This window comes from Papio anubis, chromosome 5 (genome assembly GCF_008728515.1).
Source record: "Papio anubis isolate 15944 chromosome 5, Panubis1.0, whole genome shotgun sequence".
Taxonomy (NCBI): Eukaryota; Metazoa; Chordata; class Mammalia; order Primates; family Cercopithecidae; genus Papio; species Papio anubis.
In genome coordinates this window covers 13,919,626-13,938,672 of record NC_044980.1, presented here as the reverse complement: position 1 = coordinate 13,938,672, position 19,047 = coordinate 13,919,626, and the positions used below count along the sequence as shown (strand labels likewise).

Genomic DNA, 19,047 nt, shown 5'->3' with positions numbered 1-19,047 from the left:
CAAACTCTTAGATTCAAGCCATCCTTCCGCCTCAGCCTAACACTGCCTTATTGATAAAACACTTGGATCGTTCCCCGTTTCTCACTTTTACAAACAATGCTGCGGCAAATATGCTTTTCTAACAGTTCTTGTGGTAGCTTTTTTAAAATGATAATTTCAAGAAAATAAAATTCCAGGTCACAGGGTGTGCACATTTTCAATTTTGATAGATACTGCCACAGACTCTCATCACATATATGAGAGCACGTATTTTCCTAAACCCCAGTACTGGTGTGATTTCTCACTTTAGCCTCCATTTATGAGGAAAGTTCTCCTGAACATAATGGCTGTTCATATCTCTTCTTCTCTGAAGGCCTTCTGAAAGCATCTGCCTATTTTCCACAGGGTGGTGCTCACTTGTGGGTGGACGTGAAGGGCTTGCAGTCACTGAAGTGGGGATGGCTGCTGCCCGCTCCAGGGACACATGCTCTCATCTGTCGCAGGCTCCATCTAACCTGCTGCAGTTACAACCCAGGAACCTACTACTTGGCAGTTACCAACCAGCCCCTGCAGAATTTGAGGTGAGATCCTGAAGCTGGGCCATCTCTCCTGAGCACAGGGATCTCCTGCAGCTGCCAGCCCTCCATGAGGACCCACTACAGACCAAGACTCTCCCCACTCACACATACTCTTCCTAGCACATGCCCTTATCCTCAAATCTCAACCCCACCTACAATCCAAGAGATTGTGATATGATCAACCTGTCAGAAAAAAAACCTAGAACACACACCTGCACTCCTGGTCTCCCTCTACCCAATGTGTCCACATTGTTTTGTCAAGTAATTCCAGCCAAGAAGGGCCACGGAGCCTATTCATGGAGGTGCTGGTGTGGGTACCAGAGAACCATCTGGAGGTGGATGGGAGGGTACTCTGCAAGACTTGTAAGTCACACGGAAGCAGGCCATGGCCATAGAGACATGTATAGGATCCATACGAGCTGTTCATTGATAACATTAGAAGTGGGGCTTCTGCATCAAAGGATAAGAAATACAGTATTTTACTAGGAAAGAGTATGACTTCACCAACAGCTACAATAGCTACAATTTAAGCTTTTATTATGTGCCAGCCCCTATGTTAAGTGTTTTACAGGAATCATTTCATTTACTCCTGTGACCATGCCATGGAGCAGGCAGTAAGAAGGCTCTAGAGTCTAACAACATGGTCCCCATGCTGGCCCTGCACAGGGCAAGTGATTTCCCCTCCCTAAGCCTCAGTTTCTGAATCTAGGAATGAAGACAGCACATAGCAGAGCCTGGTGCACAGTGAGTGCTCAGTGCATGGTCACTCTCACTATCATCACCGCATCACAACACAGGAGGCAGCAGAATCCACCTCTCAGGGCTGCTGTGAGACTGAAAGGAAATGTTGGGAAAGCACTTTGCACAATACCTGACACACATCATAAGTACCCAATAAACACGAATTCTTGTTTTTATTGTTACTACTCTAGTAACCCTTATTTTGCAGAGAAAACTTAGAGGGGGAAAAGATTAAATAATTGCCCAATGGGACTCAGCCAGTAAGTAGAAGAGCCAGAATTCAAAAACAAGAGCAATGTGATATGCTATGGTATGAATGTGTCTTCAATGAGTCCCACATGTTGGTTTTATGTGTTGGAAACTTAATCACAAAATTCATATGATGATTGGAGGTGGGGCCTTTGAGAAGTAATTAGGATTAGATAAGGCCATCAGCATGGGGCCCCCATGACAGAACTGGTGGCTGACCTGCGCGCTAATACCCTCTCATCATATTACAATGCAGCCCTCCACCGTATTACAATGCAGCAAGAAGGCCCTCACCAGATCTGGTGCCTGCCGAGCTCTTGGACTCCCCAGTCCGCAGAACTGCAGGAAATAAACTTGTTTTCCTTAGAAATCACCCAGTCTGTGGTATTCTGTTACAACAACAGAAAATGAACAAAGACATGATGCCAGAAGTTGCCTCCTTTACCACTTGGCTGTCCTGCCTCTGAATTAGGGATCCGAGGAAATCTTTAAATTAATATTGCTACAGCAAGTAAATTAAGACTCTTTAAAATGAAAATTTTAAAAAATTTCTCCTTCCTGGGCTAATAACTGAATTACAACTAAAAAATGATAAGAGGAAGACACCGTAATGAGACATCTTGCAAAACAGTGTCATAATGACAGTTCTGATGACCTCCAGCATCAAATCTCATTTCCCCAAATACAACTGAGATAAAATTGTGGACATGAGAAGGTTCACAGGGGTCCCCCTTCCACCAGCCTGCCAAGGAGAATTCTGCAGTCCCTGGCCCAGCTTTCTCGCCTCTGCCCCGGGGAGGGATGCCTGTAGAAGGCTTGGTGATTGGGACTCAGAGAAACAGGAAGGGAGAAAAAGTTTCACCTCCACGAATTCAGTCATTCTACATTTAAAAAAAAGAACAAAAAGGAGTGTGTTGGGAGAGGAGCAAGTTTTGGCAAAAAGAATCTCCAGAAAGTCCACCAGGGGACTTCTAGGACAGTAGGAGCCTCAGGTCCACAGTGAAGTTTCACAAGTCCACAAGGAAGTTGCAAGGGGAAGTGGAAAAGGGCAGTGTTGCCAGAAATTATGGATTTGATCCTCTTTAATGCCTGTGAAGAGACACAAAAACATGAAATTTCTTTTCAATGTTTTTGAACTGAACCACTTGGGCGATGGCTGAAATGAGACCATATATACAGCACAATGCGTATCTGTTACATTGCAAAGTGTATTACATCTCCCTAGCCATCAGCATTGATGTCTCATACATCTCCCTAGTCATCAGCATTAATGCATGCTGGGACCCCGACCCACACAAGCAGAAGTAATGCTTCAGCAGTGAACATGTCCTAGAGGAATTACCCCAGGACCTCCTGAAATCAACGACGCGAATATCAGAAACTAAAATCTGATCTGTAATTACTCAGACTATATGTGGCAGATGAGACTATTGGTCAAAACCACACACACACACACCCACACCCACACACACACACACACACACACACAAAAGCACCGTTTTTGGTGGTAAAATTCTACTTAGGGGTTTTTTTTTTTCCCATTCTCTACAATATACCAAAGCTGAAGTTATTCAAACATTAAAACAGGAAACCAAATACACACACACACCCCCCAAAACCCTGAAAACAAAACTAAAAGACACTGAAAAGCCGGAAACCGAGTGATCGTGCAAACAGCAGTTCTACCCCAGGAGCCTGAGGCTCCTACTGTCCTGGACATCACAGTCTCTCTATCTCATGGAAACTCAGCAGCGTCTGGTTTGCCTCAAATTTCCAAAATCTGTACTATCTCTACTTCCTCATGGGCCAGCTGCATAGTCCTCAACCTCGTCTGCTTCCTCTCCTGATCTTATTCATGGTATATACAATATCAGTACCTCCACACTTTCTCTCTACACACAGACTCTGTCACCTGCATCTAGCCCACCGACTTTCTCCTGAAGCAGAGGTAGTCTTTCAAGGGCTACTGAGCAGGCCAGGGAGCGGGGACATCAACTCTGAGCTAGGAGGACATAAAGGTAACTGAATTTAGATGTCTGAGGTAGCAGAGGAAGTAAAGAAATATACATACAGTGAAATCACCTGGCTAAAATAACTTAAGGTAGAAGTACTACATTTAATAAACACAACAGGTATTTCCATCTGCTTCAATGTCCTATTACGGTTAGTTAGCAGACGATGGAAGAGAGAGTGGTAAAGAGAGGCTGATGGAATAGGAAGGAACTCAAGGCAGGGGTGAGAAAGGACCCTCTCTGTGGCAAGAGAGGTAGGAAGATGGGGGTGGGTGAGCAAGCAGAGGACACAGACACTTCTGAGGTTCAGGGGAAACTTCACACTTTTCTGAGCTGTGCCATGGAACCCTGCTCCCTTTGAAAAGGTGAGTATGGCTTTTGGGTCATTTGTAATCAAGGGCAGGAAGTGCTGCACAGAGGAATAAACTAAAGCCAATGGAACAGGCAGACAGGGACGGGCTGGGAAGGCCTGCCCCCTCTCTTCCCCAGACCCCTCACCAATTCCTCACACTTCTTAACCCCCTGGGCTGGATGCCAGGCAGCAAGGCAGTGAAAGGCAAGACACACTCCCTGCCCACAGGGAGCCCCTGGCCTGGGGACACAGTGTCCTCCTGTCAGCCGGTCGGGTGAGCACCTCCATTCCCCAGGAGGTCACCTCTCTCAGAGGCTTTTAGTTTATCCTTAGGCCTCAGTGTGACTGCAAGGAAAGGCTGGGAGCCTTCAGTGTGGAAACTGATTGTCTAACTCTGAGAAACTCAGCTTAAGAATAAAGCAAAATATTGTACATTAGTCTAAACAAATAAATTAGGCATTACACACACAGATGGAAAAACACACAGAACAAATCCTGTTAGGCCATCAAGCTTTCTAAATAATTTGGAGCACATGGAGATTCAAGAGATTTCTAGAAGTTAGCACAGCAGTGTGAAAGAGTGAGTTTAAACTGTCTTGGTTCTTGCAAAATCATAGATTAGTTGGTTGTTTTTATACCAGTTATGGGGGAAATATTAAGAAAAAAAACACCCTCTTAATAAATTCTTGAAACGGTAAACTCAAAGGACCTTCTGAACTTTTGTATTTCAGGCATTAATTCTGCTCAGTAAGAAATGACAGTCTTCCACTTAGTAGAATACAATAGCCAACAACTACAAGATCAATATCACTGAGAAAGAGAACCACCAAGTGGGAGGATTTTATCTTGAAAGTCATGACCACTAAGACATTCAACTGTAGGCTGTCATGCAACCCACTTATGCTGTCAGCACCATCCCCCCAGGATGGGGCACGCTGTCCCCAAGGCTCCCTCTAAACTGAAAGTATCAATAAATACGACAGGAAGCTGCTCCTGGCCAAACACTGAGAGGATCGTGTGTGTGTGTTTTTTAAATAGTATCACAGCTCAGAGTCATTTTTCTTTTTAACTGCGCACATCTTCTAGAGGTGTTGAATGCAACCCATCATTTTACAGGTAAGTTTCATTTTCTAATCATCTCATCTTAAAAATCCACCCAACTATAAAACCACAAAAGCTATAGATGGGATAGGCTACTACTGAAGAGGAAGTTGTAATTCCTTCCCCGTGGAGTCACAGAACTCCAGCACTGCCACTGCTTTATCCAACCACACAGGCCTCCCCAGCCTGGGAGAGACAGCTCATTTGGCAAAAATGAGCAAAGGACTCTTGTCTTCATTCTGTCATTTTCTAGCTACAGGACTAATCACTTAGCCTTGATGACCCCAAGAAGGTACCCCAATGGCTGAAAAGTGATAGCACAGGGTTGGAACAAAATTAAACAAAAAAGCACTATCTGAATATAAACCATTTGGCTACCATCTCCCACCATCTGTCATCCTCTGCTTACATACCTCTCAGCTGGGAACTCGCTCCACCCTGTGGGCTCCATTTCCTTTTTTCCTTTTTTAGAATGTTTCTCTCTTTATTGATCAACTGTGATCATTATTCTACGAACATCAATTAAGCTCCTCCCGCAGGCCAGGCACAGTGCCAAGAGCTGATGCTACAATTAAAAATGCAACAGACTGGATCCTCCTGGCAGGGACTGACAGACGGACTCCTAGTGGGAACAGAGCACCACTGAGGCAACGCTCCAGAGGAAAGGAACGCAGCTCCACAAGCACTGTAACAAGGGAATCTGACCTAAACCAGGTTGGAGAATGCTTCCCTAGGACACGAGGCTGAGCTGAGATCCAAGGTTGGACAGGAGCTTGCAAGGCAAGGAAAGTGAGGGGATGCTGGAGAAGCCTGAAGGTCCCGTTCAAGAGGCTGATGTTAACTGAAGAGCAAGGGAAGGCCGTGAGAGTTTTAAGCAAGAGACTGAGGTGTTCAGATCTGTAACCACCCTGATCTATTGCTTGGGGTTATGAAGAACAAGTCTGATTCCTCTTGCATATGACGACCTTTTACATCTTTCATGGGACTGCAGAATGCTTTGGGCTGAAGGCAGAATTCTACTTGTTCTTTTAGGCTTCCCAGAGTGCTCCCTCAGCAATATGTCCACACTGCAGGCCAACTCAGTGTATTCACAACTGTTTCCCACTAGCCTGCAAACACCTCTAAGGCAAATGCTGAATCTTATTTCACTGTGGATCTGGTAATCTGATGAGCTGTCACAGGAATGCTTCATTTTTTGAGGTGAAGAAACTGAAGCCCAGAGAAAACAAGTAGAAGTCTGAACTTGAACCCCCACGTTCTGATGTAGAGTTGTGCCCTCTGAACTAACCACTGTACATTACTGCCTTCCCCTGAGTAATTCTCTTCGAAGTTCTATCATTTCCATCATTTCTACTCTGCATCTTTCTCTCTTCTAGTTTAGACAGCTCCTGTTTTCTCAACCAATCCCTACATGGTATCTTTGGGGAGTCTCTTCGATGTCCTGGTCAGTCTCCTCTAAACTCATTCCACACTTAATGTGAGACCCCCTGTCAAACACAATGTCCTGGGTGTGATCCCCAGGACAGAATTCAACAAGGTGACCACCTTCTTCATTCTATATCAAGGGTAAGTCTCTGAAAAGGGTCAGAGAGTACATATTTTAGGTCTTATCAGCCATGATGAGTTGATCTGTCTCAACTACTCCGCTCTGCCCTTACACAGGGAAAGCAGCCACAGACAATACACACAGGGCTCCGATCCAATAAAACTTTATATATGGACATTGAAATTTGTATTCCATCTAATTTTCACATGTCAGGAAGTAGTATTATTTTCATTTTTACCATTTAAAAATGTGAAAACCACTCTGAGGTCATAGGCCATGTAAAAATAAACAGTAGGCCAGATATGACTCATGGGCTGTGGCTTGCTGAACCCTGTTTTAGATGATACATTCACAGCAATGCAGCCCATGATTGTACTGCACAGCTACAAACAACCCAAAAGCCACTGACTCACATGCAACCTGCTGTCAGCCTAAAGCGCTTTGGACCTGTGCTGGGGTGTATCTCCCCATCTCTGAAGGGAAGAGAGGGACCAGGGGTTTCACTCACTCTCCTCAAGTTTCCCGGTAGAGAGGCCTTCCTGGAGGTGGGGTTCTGGCTCCCCTCCTACCGCCTTTACTCCTTCCTGAAGGTGAGAGATTGATCTGAGTGGCAGATTTTTTTTAAAATGGCATGCTCAGCTCAGCCCCTTTCGCCCCCACAGACCAGCCCATGCAGAAGGAATCCTTGGGCCTGCACTCTCCTTGGAAGGGAGGCCTAGAACTTCAGGAGGGAGTTCAGCTTGGGCACTGCTAGCAAGCCCAAGTGGCCACACAACTAGGACACGTGGATTTTATGTCACTGAGCTGACTTAGAAAAATATGTTCTCAATCTCTGACATCTGTATCTACCTGTCAGTTCAGAACATGGGAAGGGAAACAAAGGGTTATCCAGATCATGTGGGCCAGTTCTGGGATCTTTAGACCCAGGCAGGACCTGACATTTATATCTGCCAGATTTCATTTACTGATTTGGCTCACCGCTTTGACCTGCCAGGGCTTCGGTGGCACGTGGTCTGGTTCAACTTTCAGGCCTTTAATATCAGACTTCCACATCCTAATATAAATCATTCATGAACACGTTGACTAAAGATATACTTTGAGATAAGTCACTCTTCACTTTTGCACTGGTGGTGACTTTTCCATTACTCAGAATCATTTGGGCACCGTCCCTAATAGTTACTAATCCTTCCGATTGGTCTCCCTTCCCCAGTTCTGTTTTCTACTCCAGAGCCAGTGTGGGTTTGTTTTTTAAACATTCGATGGATGTATCATCTCCTATGCAAAACTCTTTACAATGCAAAACTTTTACAATGTAAAACTCTTTCCATGGCTTCTCTTATTTGTAGGAAAGACCTACATCCTGCTAGCCACTGATATCAGCTGGAAAGAGCCCTAACCAATTGTCAGAAAGGTAAAAAATGGTCAGTACCTATGGTCGCATCCTAGCCAGAGACCTCAGGAGCTGGTTCTTCTGTAACCAAGAATACTAGTGACAGTCAGTGGCTTACAAAGCCACAACTCACCCCATAACCTCTCACCCATCCCCTGGGACCAACTGAGAAGTCAAGATTTGCCCCCCTGGGTTCAGTGTGATCTTGCTGATGGGACCACACGGCCGAAGCCTCCTTGGCCACCTCCCCGCCCTAAGTCTTTTACCCCTGCTCCTATCATGGACTCATATACGTTGATGTGGGCCTGTAGATCTGCTCTCCTAAAGGGAGACCAGTGGCTTCAAAACAACCTCATCAAACTTTATAGAACACTGCTACTCAAAGTCCACAGGACAGCAACATCAATACCACTGGGGACTTCTTAGAACTACAGATTCTCAAACCCCATGGAAGCAGTATCTGCATTCCATCAAGACCCCCAGGACCCTGGCCCTGGCTCCTGTGGATTTTCAGATTTATTAGGCTGAGGGCCAGGTATGTTTTTTAAGCTCCCCAGCCATTCCAACGTGGCCAGTGTTGAGAAATCCTGCTATGGAGTAAGGGCACCCCCTATCCTTAGCTGCTTCTGCTATCTCAAATACATCATCAGATGCCAATTAATTTCCAAAGTTACCATTAGGAGAAATCAGGCCAAAGAAAAGGTCAAGTAATTCAACTAAAAATAAGTGTTGCGTCTGTTTTGTGCCCCTTTCCCTTTGGCCAAAGTAAGCAGTTACTTTTACTAGTCACAGTGGCTGTTTTTCTATGACTGGAAGCTACGTCTATCTAAAAAGGAACTTTTCTGAAAAAAAACTTTTTTTCAGATGGAGTCTCACTCTGTCGTCCAGGCTGGAGTACAGTGGCACGATCCGCAACCTCTGCCTCCAAGGTTCAAGCGATTCTCCTGCCTCAGCCTCCCAATAGTTGAGATTACAGGCACCTGCCACCACACCTGGCTAATTTTTGTATTTTCAGTAGAAATGGGGGTTTCACCACGTTGGCCAGGCTGGTCTCGAACTCCTGACTTCAAGTGATCCACCTACCTCGGCCTCCCAAAGTGCTGGGATTACAGGCATGAGCCACCATGCTCGACCAACTTCTCTGAAAATAATGAAGAAAGGAACCTGACCGTTGCCCTGGCCTCCAGGGAAGGTGGCCAACTCCTCCTGGTTTGCCTGGGACTCTCCCAGTTTTAGCACTGAAAGCTCCACATACTGGCACATCTCTCAGTCCAAGCAAGCTGGGACGGTTGGTCACCCACACCCAGTCCCCGTCATGTCATGGTCTGACTCTGACCCCTCCCTCTTCTCTCACCTCTTCCTCTTGCTCCAATATAAGGAATGCCTTCACTTCCTCCTAGAGCTCGCGCCTGCCTCCCTGCCTTGCTTTGCCTGTACTCTTCACTCTGTCTGAAACATTCTTCCTTCTAACCATGTCCTAGCTCATTCCACTCATTCTCCAGCTCTCAGCTCAAACATCACTTCTCTGTTTCCAACCCCCAGGCTTGAGCAAATTCCTGTTTTCCTCTCTCACAGCACACAGTGCCCTTTTCACAGCACTTGCCACAGTTTACACAATTGTGTTTGTGTTTGATTAGTGTCTGTCTCCCTGTGTAGACAGTAAATGCCTTAAGGACTGGGACTGAATCTGTTTTCACTCCGCTTTCTGAGTGCCTAAGTACATAGGAGACAGTTAATAGATATTTGTTGAATGAATGAAATGAATCCATGTAATCAGGATCCCGTCCATGTGTCTCCACGAGAGAGACAGCCAGCTTCTCCCAGGGTCTGTTCTCTCCTCCTCCCATCAAGATCAAGCCCTGACTTTGGGCAGGCACATGGCTACTCAGATAAAGGCTCATTCCATCATCCCTGGGTGCTGGGTACAGCTGTGTGAGTGACTTCTGGCCAAGGAGAAGTGGAAGGTGCAACTTTCAAAAGGGCTTGTTAAGAGGGGTGTGTTCCTTGCCCTTTTTCCTCCCTATTAGCTGGAATGTAAATGTGATGGCTGATGCTCCAGCAGCCATCTTGTACCCAAAAGTGGCAGTGGGCATTGAAGCCAGGCATAGTGGAGAAACAAAGTGGAAGGAACCTGGGGCCCTGACACCGTGGAGATCATCCCGGCCCTGGGGAGCTACCTCTCTTTGACGTGAGAGAAATAAATGTATTCACCTACTTGGGGCTGTTCTGTTACCCAACCACATTTATGCTAACTAAGAGCCTCTATCCTGGTGGTCCCTTCTGACTTTTAATATGTATGTCAGAAATAATGAACCACCAGTGTGTTTTCTCTTCCCTTAATTACACCATGTAAATATAAAGCAGGAAGTGAGAATGTGAAGTGGTCATCTAGTAGGATGGTTTCAAGGTAGCGAAATAAGGAGGGAACTGAGGGACTCAGGAACTCAGGGTCTGGTCCTAGACAGCTGAGCCATCTGGACCTCAGCTTCCTCCCCTGTGAGCAAACATAAGGAAGCCAGGCCATTAACTGCCATTTCCCTTCATTCTCCAAAGGCCTCCTTATTTTAATATGTTTCAGAGTTATATTAGAGGAATAGCCACGTTGGGGCACAAGGCACAGGAGTAGAAATAGTTGTGAAATAACTGACATTCAACTAAACTCAAAACATTACTCAAAGCTTGCACCACAGAAAAGATGCCCTAAGTGTGTATGGAAGATACGTAAGATCTTGATAAATGCCAGCAAATACCCCGACCCTTAGAAGTTCAAGCTGAGTTCTACAGATCTATTAAACCAGTCGACCCAAGGTTAGTTCTAATAAAGAGTCTTTTCCACAAGGGTCTCTATGGTGATAATCAGCTTCAAAAAGACTGCTAGAAGGGGAGGAAAAAGGAACATCAAGGAGACTGGGAGGGAAAGGGAGATGTAATAGGCTCCAAAATTCAAACAAATGAATCAATTACATATGGGAGAAGATACAGTAAAGTGTGAAGAACAAGACAGTATGAGGTAGATCACCAAGCATAGACTCTACAAGTCCTCTATCATGACAGTCAGCTAACCAACCAAAATTGAGTCTAACAAATATTTAATACTTAAAAAACAAAAATAGAGGGATATACCATGGATAAAACTGATCTAATAAGCTCTCTCTTGTTTCAAGGGATTTTTCTTTAGATCTCCTAGGAATCAATATGCCCAAGACTTGCACTGCTTCAGGCACAAAACTGTGGGACCCAACATGTATGTTAATACTTTCATTGGCTATGTTTCCACTTCAAGCTGAGCAGCCAACCTAACCTTAGCTACAAGCCAAACTCTAAGTTCATTTTGTAAATGCCAAGTAAAATGACAAATTGCTGATCTCATCCACTGACATGAGTGCCACCAGCCCTTCCTATCTAGACAGTGACTGGTTACATTCAGCCCATGATGGCACTGGCTTGCCATCTCTTCCACTTCCCCTTCCTATCAGCCATTCTGCTTGCTCTGCAGCATTTCAGCCTGTCCAAGTGGTGGATTTGGAAGACACAGAGCACCCAGTCTTTCTTTAACTCTGGAGAGTTCACAAGCAAGTTGAGGCCTTTTCATCACAGGTCAAAAAATACAGCCCCAAAGTATCAGGTGTTACTCTAAGACCTAGGGACAGATTCATTACCAGGCAAGAAGGAATTTAGTTCATTTCTCTTAAACTTGGAGACTAAATGCTACAGAGATCTATGCCCTGGCTTAGAGGACAGACACAGATTGTTCAAAATACACGCTCTGATGAGCTTCCATCATCATCAGCTCCACTGCCCACCTCCATTCTTGAGCCATTTGGGAACTGGTTTGTACCCACCAAGGCTATCCCAAGCCTAGAAAGAGATGAGAGCTCATCTCCACCGTGGTGGGTACAGGAGAGGGAGGTATGATTCTTTTTTTTTTTTTTTGAAACAGTAAATACTTGATGTTTAATGATATTTTCACTTCTGATTTGAGGGAAGACTCTCTTGAGAATGACTTCCAACTACATTATTACTCGCTCTCCTAGAAGACTAATCCTAATATTCATTAATAACCAATAATATGGCAAGAGGAGAAAGAGCTGAGGTATTTATCACTCTCTCTGCTAGAAGACGCACCCAAATATTCATTAATAACCAATAATACGGCAAGAGGAGAAAGAGCTGAGGTATTTATCACTCTCTCTGCTAGAAGATGCACCCAAATATTCATTAATAACCAATAATACGGCAAGAGGAGAAAGAGCTGAGGTATTTTAGGTAACTTTGTGTCTATTTATCCAATAATTCCACAGACTCGATGTCACAGTAATATGGTTAAATCAACAACAAAACATTTACTATTAAATTCTTAATTTAGAGATTCATCAAGCATAGCATTTTATGTGCTACAGTTTCTGGGATTTTTGTTTATTATCTAGGAATCCCAGCAATAGTACTAACAGGCAATAGGCTTTTGTCTCCTAGAAAGGAACATAAACATTTTAACATCCTCTTAAACATGATGTCACCTGTCTATTCTGGCTCCAATTAAATGGGAAAGTAGAAAAATGGACTATTACTAGCATAAAAGGTTACTGGAAAAATGAGAACATATACAAAAACTTTCTGTTGATTTAGAAGTACCATTTAAATGTTCTTCCATTAAATTAATTACAAATCAGATAAATGTGTATGCAACCTCATTTTGAAAACAGATTGTCTTACCAAGTAGCTGAACGTGTACCAGAGGACTCACATGGACAGGAGAGAATGAAAGGACTTACTAACCAAATATACTAATCCAATAATTCCTCCAAAAATTAAGTAGAGACTTTAACAGCCACGTACGGGGAATCACTAAACTAGGAAATTTAGCCCAGTAATAAAAACTTTTTCATAATCTCTCTTCTCCTGTACCCAGACCTGCGAGAGTTGTCTCAAACAATAAAAACAGTATGCAAATGTTAACCCAACCTTAATTCAGAACAGCTTAAATGTGATAAGGTAACCTTGGAAACTATGGAGAGCTCTCAGGTAGAAGCCAGAACTCTGTTTCAGGTGACAGAAGCAGACAGATTGTTAAGAATCTGTTATGAGTGGAGTCCCATGCCAAGGCTTACCCTGGCCACCACTTACTAGCGGAAGCCTTGAGCAAATTCTGTAGCCATTGTGAGTGTCACAGAGTCGTGAATGTAAAGATTATATAACACTATCTGTGGTCAGTGTCTCCACATCTAGCACCCTAAAGAAAATTCAAATGCCAACTATTTTTGTGACAGGGAAAAGCACTGGGTGCTACAGGCACATAGGAGAGCACCCACTCCAGGCCAGGGAGCCAGCCAAGGCCTCCCAGATGAAGCTATGTCTACCTTGAGACCCGAGCCAGAGAAAAGGTCATTTTCAAGTTAATAATACCCAATCAAGACTTTCTACTGAGATAAAATACTTGGTACCAAAAAAGTTACATTCTATTTGATGTTTATTCATCTCATAGAAATGTAAGAGTAGAAGTATAATAGGACAAACGGGTGGCAAAACAACAACAACAAAATCAACTATGGACCACTTGGTTTTAAGTATTCTGTTGTGGGTGCCTTTAACTGCAGTGCTTTTTTCCCCCACAGCCCTCAAACTATTTTTTAGAGACGGGAAATATTTCTCTCTCAGGCCTCTTTTCCTTGGCACACACTGTCTACCACCAGTGCCCCCTCTACTCCTTCTTTTCCTCCTCGAGAGTAAAGACCTTAAAGGAACTTGTTCTAGAATAAGGTCACAATTCTCAGCACACTTTTGACAATCCATGTGGAGAGAATGCTTGCGCCCACACTTCTCATCGTTCCTCTTGCCACCTGACCAATCACTGGGTCATTAACAGGTCCACCTGCCTACTCTCCTTTTGAACACAGAAGTTCCACCAGGTAAATTCACCTGCCTGCCTGGTGATTATCTGCCACTGCCCATGGGAACAGGCCAAAGGCTGCTTATGGTGGCTCAAAAACATCTGCATCATACATACAGTTGCGCCTACTTGAATGGCTTTGGATTAACAAAATCCAGGATATCGAGGAATACACCTTTCATTTAGCAGACACATCTACGTAGGAGGTGAGTAACCTTGTACAAGTTTGTGTGTGACTTGGTTTCTTAAAATAAGATTTAAAAATAACAGCTACTTCATAGTAGAAGGTAATATTAATAACAGTAGCAGCAGCTAACATTTGAGTGCTTACTCAGAACTACAACCAACCAGTTCTAAGCCTTTTCCATGTAATAAATGAACTAAGACACAAGAAGCACCAAAAAACATTAGCCATTACCATTATTTTTAAATGTCTGATTTAGCATTAAACTCTTTCCTCCAAACAAAACCTTACCTAGAACAGCAAAAAACAACAAAACAAACATAAAAGTATACAGAAACAAAAAAGCAGAGCAACTCCAAGTACAGCTGGAGTGGGTCCGCTGTTCCACACCGGGCATTCCTATTCCCCCAACACCAGCCCCTAAGAACCTCCAATGAGTCCTCTGGTTCCTGAAATCATGGCTGAAATGTGAATGCTACCACTGAACAGATGGACAGTGGTGGAGAGAACCACAGCAGAGCTGAGCCAATCAAGGCAGTTAATGGTCCGAGTCTGGCCACATGTCAGAAGAGCAAGGAAGAGTGTGGGGTGCACACATTCTCCCTGCAAACACAGTGGTCTGCCTAAGGTGTGCTGGCGACTGTGAGCTTATTCCACTCTATGACCATCTCGCCCTGCCTTCCTAATAGATGACAGCGTCTTCTCCAGGCACTGCACTAAGTGAACTTCCAATGCTTCTTCCATGCATCTAACATTCTGATTCACACAGTCTTCTGGATAATATTATGCAGAGAAGCTTAGTCCATGATTCTCAATATCCTAACATACCCTAACACTTTAAAGAAGAAATAGTAAAAATCAAACAAACAAAAAAACCTCTTCTGTGGGTTTTCTTCTGTTGTCTGGTTTTATTGTCAAGTGTTACTTGCTGTTCGAAAGCTAAAAATGTTGACCCTATACTAGCTTTGACAACTGATTTTAAAACTGGTTTTATTTTTGTTTTGCCAAATACCACTGGCAAAGAAGGGAAACTATGCTTGTAAGTCGTCAGAAGTTATGTTTTGGAGAAAAAAGTTTTCCATAATCTGATCCTTGAATCACATTCTTCCTCTGCTGCACACCAACTGCAGATCCCACAACTGCAGCAGAGGAAAGAATGCCTACCCGGGCTCGCAGCACTGGCATGCATTGAGCTTGGTGCAGAGAAAGGAAAAATTCCGGGTGATGATGTTAAGCCCGGAGTAGGCACCTTTCTGCCTCCCAAACCAGCCTTTCCAGCTGTGCTCCTGCCTCCATTTCCAATTTTTGTTTCTCTGCCAAACTAAGGCAGGGAGGAGAAAAGAAAATAACATAATAAAAGGTTCAAACGAATACACCCATAGGAAATATGTGGCTAATTTTATAATAACCCAAGGTGCAGAAAGGTTTTTAAAAATGAGTTCACTCTCCAAACTTTTGAGAGTGGGAGGTAGGACAGAGTTCTCCACTGGGAAAGGTTGCCTGGATCAGCTAACCGGAGGCCTTCATTTTATGGATAAGGACACATCAGAATGATGTCCTCTGACTCCCAGAAAGGTGCTGTTTCCACTGCACCCAACAGTTTGCTGTGTGAATTAAAAGCTCATGCTGGGACCAAGAACAGCAATTCATAAGCAATCCCCGCAACTGCCAATTTGCCATAATCACTGCAGTTCCTGCAGCCCAAACTCTGTGTTTGGGAACCGGCATCCTCCCAAAATTCACTAGTGGGCTCCAGACAAATATAGACACGGGCATGTGTTCCTTCAAAACCAAGAAGCAGCTATGCTTCTTTCTCGGGGCTGGTTAGGAAGACATCCTATGTGGACTTCAGAGGGGGAGAGGACCCTGCTATCGAGGAAGCAGGAGAAGACTTCAAGACCCAGTGCCTGAACTCCCAGGCTGTGCTGCTGCCCTTGTTGGGTGATTTTTTTTTTTTTTAGACGGAGTCTCACTCTGCCGCCCAGGCTGGGAGTGCAGTGGTGCAATCTCGGCTCACTGCAACCTCCGCCCGCCGGGTTCAAGCAATTCTCCGGCCTCGGCCTCCGCAGCCTCCCGAGTAGCTGGGACTACAGGCGCCTGCTAATTTTTTGTATTTTTAGTAGAGACAGGGTTTCACTGTGCTGGCCAGGCTGGTCTCGAACTCCTGACCTCGTGATCCGCCCGCCTCGGCCTCCCAAAGTGCTGGGATTACAGGCGTGTGCCACCGCGCCCGGTCCCGTCTGGGTGAGTTTTTTTTCAGCCAGAGTATTCTGTGTTGTTAGCAAGTCTCGAGAGCCGCGAAGGTGTGCGCCACATCCTCTGCCAGCAGGGCGCGAAACGTAACTCCCTCCGTCAGCGAGTCGAGCTCCCCGAGAGGATACGGCGCCCCGCTGGTCCACTCACCCCGGGCCCGCTCCCAGGCGCAGGGCGCGACCTCCGCCGCTGCCTAGGCTTCCCTCGCGGCTCTGAGGGAACCCCGACCCCAAAGACCGGCTTTCCTCCAGGAACCTGCGTTTCCCGCCCGGACTAGCGACCTAAGCTGCCTGGCCTCCCTTATTCAAATGCAACCCCGTCCCCGACACCGGCTCGACCCCCGAGTGGTGGTGCAGCCCCGCCCCACTCCCGCCCGGCTCAGGGGCGCGCTCCGGCTCCAGGACTCCTAGCCCCCGCTGAGCGGCACCGGCGGCCACAGAGGAGGGCGCGTCCCAGGCTGCCCGCAACCCCGCCCGCCCTGACGGTCCCTGTCCGCGCCCCCCGCCCGGCCCTGGCCGGCCCGGCCCGGCCCCAGGCTCACCTGCGGCGGGGGCGTGAGACCGCTCCCGCTCCCGCTCCCTTGCCCGCGTGGGGCTCCTTGGCGCCGCCATGTTGGCCGCGCCGCGGACAGGCGTTGGGCCTCTGCCCGAGGTCTGCAGTGGTCTCTCAGACGCGACGGCCGCCTGCCGGCGCCCAGGCTCGCTTCCCTGCGGCGGGCTGGGGAGGGCGGTGGAGTCGCAGGGCGGGGATTGGCACCGACTGACGCGTCGAATAGCCAATCAGAGGCCGGGGAGGGGAGGAGCTGAGCCTAGAGGGGCGGGTCCTCCGCACGCCGTCGGGGTCGCGGGCCAGAGATGTGCGGAGGCGTTTGGGGCTAGGCCGCGGGGCGGGAAGCTACTCCTGGGGTCCAGGCACGTTCCCGAGGCTGGGAATTCCACTTGGGCGGTTCCGGCGGCCTCCCTGGCACTTTACATCGAAGGCCTGTTGAGTGGGAAGCACAATCCCGGAGGGCCGGCTGATGAGGGTGAGGAGTCGGTGCGGTTTACCCCGCGAGAAGGTTGCTGCGCTACCCTGCTCAGTCACGGCCGGGGTGGGCGAGCCTGGAGTCCAGATGGAGCTGTCGGCCTAGGGCCTGTTTACCGGACTGGGGAGATTTTCTAATCTTTCTTCTCCCTGGGTCAGCAGAACAGGGTTACGCTTACTTAGAACTCACAGTTTACTTTGGGGGCGCGAATATGTGCAATATTGACAAAACTGTCCTCCTATAGAATGATTTATCCAAAGGAAAAAATATGGGAGTAGTTAACAGTAGAATAAACAGCCCAACAATGAAAAGGCGCTCACAAAGTTCTCCCCCGACTCCCCCGGTCAGATGGCCCCTTTTTTTTTCCAGAAGAAAAAGGAAGAAAATGAAAATCCTGGTGAACACTTCCTCTTTCTCCAAAATACACAGTTGCAGAGACAACCGACTGCATGGGAAATGTTTTGCCATCTTTTGAAAGAAGTTCCGTAACTAAAGTAAGATGTGAGAAACAGCCTGGAATTTTGTGTGGCTTCGGTAGCCTGAGGGCAATGTCGACAAGTAATTGGATCGCTTTCCTCCCTTTCCCTAGTCTCAGAACACAGGTCTTTGGCCACTCCAGTGAGATTCTTTATCCCGGCAACAACAGTTAACTTAATGCCAAGCATTTACTGACAGCTGGCATCCGGCCACATGCTTTAATATATGGGTTTTACATGCATTGCTTCATTTAATCCTCACTTGCCCATGAGGTAGGCACTGTTATTATCTCCAATTTACAGACCAGGAAACTGAGGTTCAGGAAGTACTAGTGCATAGTTTGAACCTAAGTCTGAACCCTCAACCGCCCAACCATTCTCCAATGCATGATTCACAGAAGATAATAAAAATGTTCCCAAACTCTGCTGCATGTTTAGAAAATAATCCCTTTTATCCAAATCAGATTTTTAACATTGAGGGGTAGTTTTCTACAACCATAAACCACCAATTGCGTGTATAGAGCCACGTTACTCATACAAAATAAATGACTTAAAATTGTTGCGCCTAAGTTACCTAAACAAGCGTATGAGCAGTGACAAGTACAAATTGTCTATTCTAGAAACTAAAAATACCAGGGCTAATTTCTTGTGGTATAATAAAACAAAATTTACTTAGTCCTTTAACCACAAAACAAATTAGCCAGTTCCCCTCCCTCCTCCCACAAGATAATATTTATGAACACAGCTGTTGGTACTTGGCCTAAAATCCTGTCAATTAATTCACATTTAGGATTTTGGTTCCCTGTAATGTTGGTTGTTACTCCAAAAGCTGAATGAGAGGCCTCTTAGTGTGGTACTTAATGACCAAACCTTGGAGCCAGACTGCCTGGTGTCCCTTCATACAAGCCATATGGTCTTACATAAGTTAGTTAACCTTTTTGTGCCTGTTTCCTTATCTGTAAAATGGAGCACCTACGAGTATCTACCCCGTGGGATTCTTATGGGAGTTACATTACTAAATATGTGCAAAACTCTCACAATAATGCTTGGCACATGAGCATCACATAAATATAAAGATGTATATACATGGAGATTTCTAATTGGCTTTCTGGTCTAACCATGAGTGATTTATTACATGTCTGCACAATTATGAAGTTATTGATTTTTTAAAAATACCTAGATCATGAGCTCTTTGAGAGCAGGAACTCTGATCTAGAATCCCTAGAACCTGGCTCAGAGCTTAAATATTTATGAATGGCTAAATTGAGAGTGTGG

At 45.7% G+C, this 19,047-nt stretch overlaps 1 protein-coding gene and 1 long non-coding RNA gene across 3 annotated transcripts in view; one reads left to right on the top strand and one right to left on the bottom strand.

Annotated features, from left to right (window-relative positions):
- Positions 1–17,000, bottom strand: part of OTULINL (OTU deubiquitinase with linear linkage specificity like) — a 33,570-nt gene extending 16,570 nt beyond the window's left edge. For both annotated transcript variants that reach the window (XR_002522437.2, XM_003899510.4), the window contains exon 1: positions 16,814–17,000. Coding sequence is in view for 1 of the 2 variants with exons in the window: in XM_003899510.4 (XP_003899559.2) it covers positions 16,814–16,883 (70 nt within the window). In the remaining variant the exon portion in view is untranslated. The remainder of the gene's footprint in view (positions 1–16,813) is intronic.
- A 116-nt stretch (positions 17,001–17,116) lies between these two features.
- Positions 17,117–17,807, top strand: LOC103884964. The gene is made up of 2 exons (XR_647816.3): positions 17,117–17,296; positions 17,666–17,807. It is a non-coding gene; the product is annotated as an uncharacterized LOC103884964 (long non-coding RNA).
- The last annotated feature ends 1,240 nt before the right edge of the window (positions 17,808–19,047 follow it).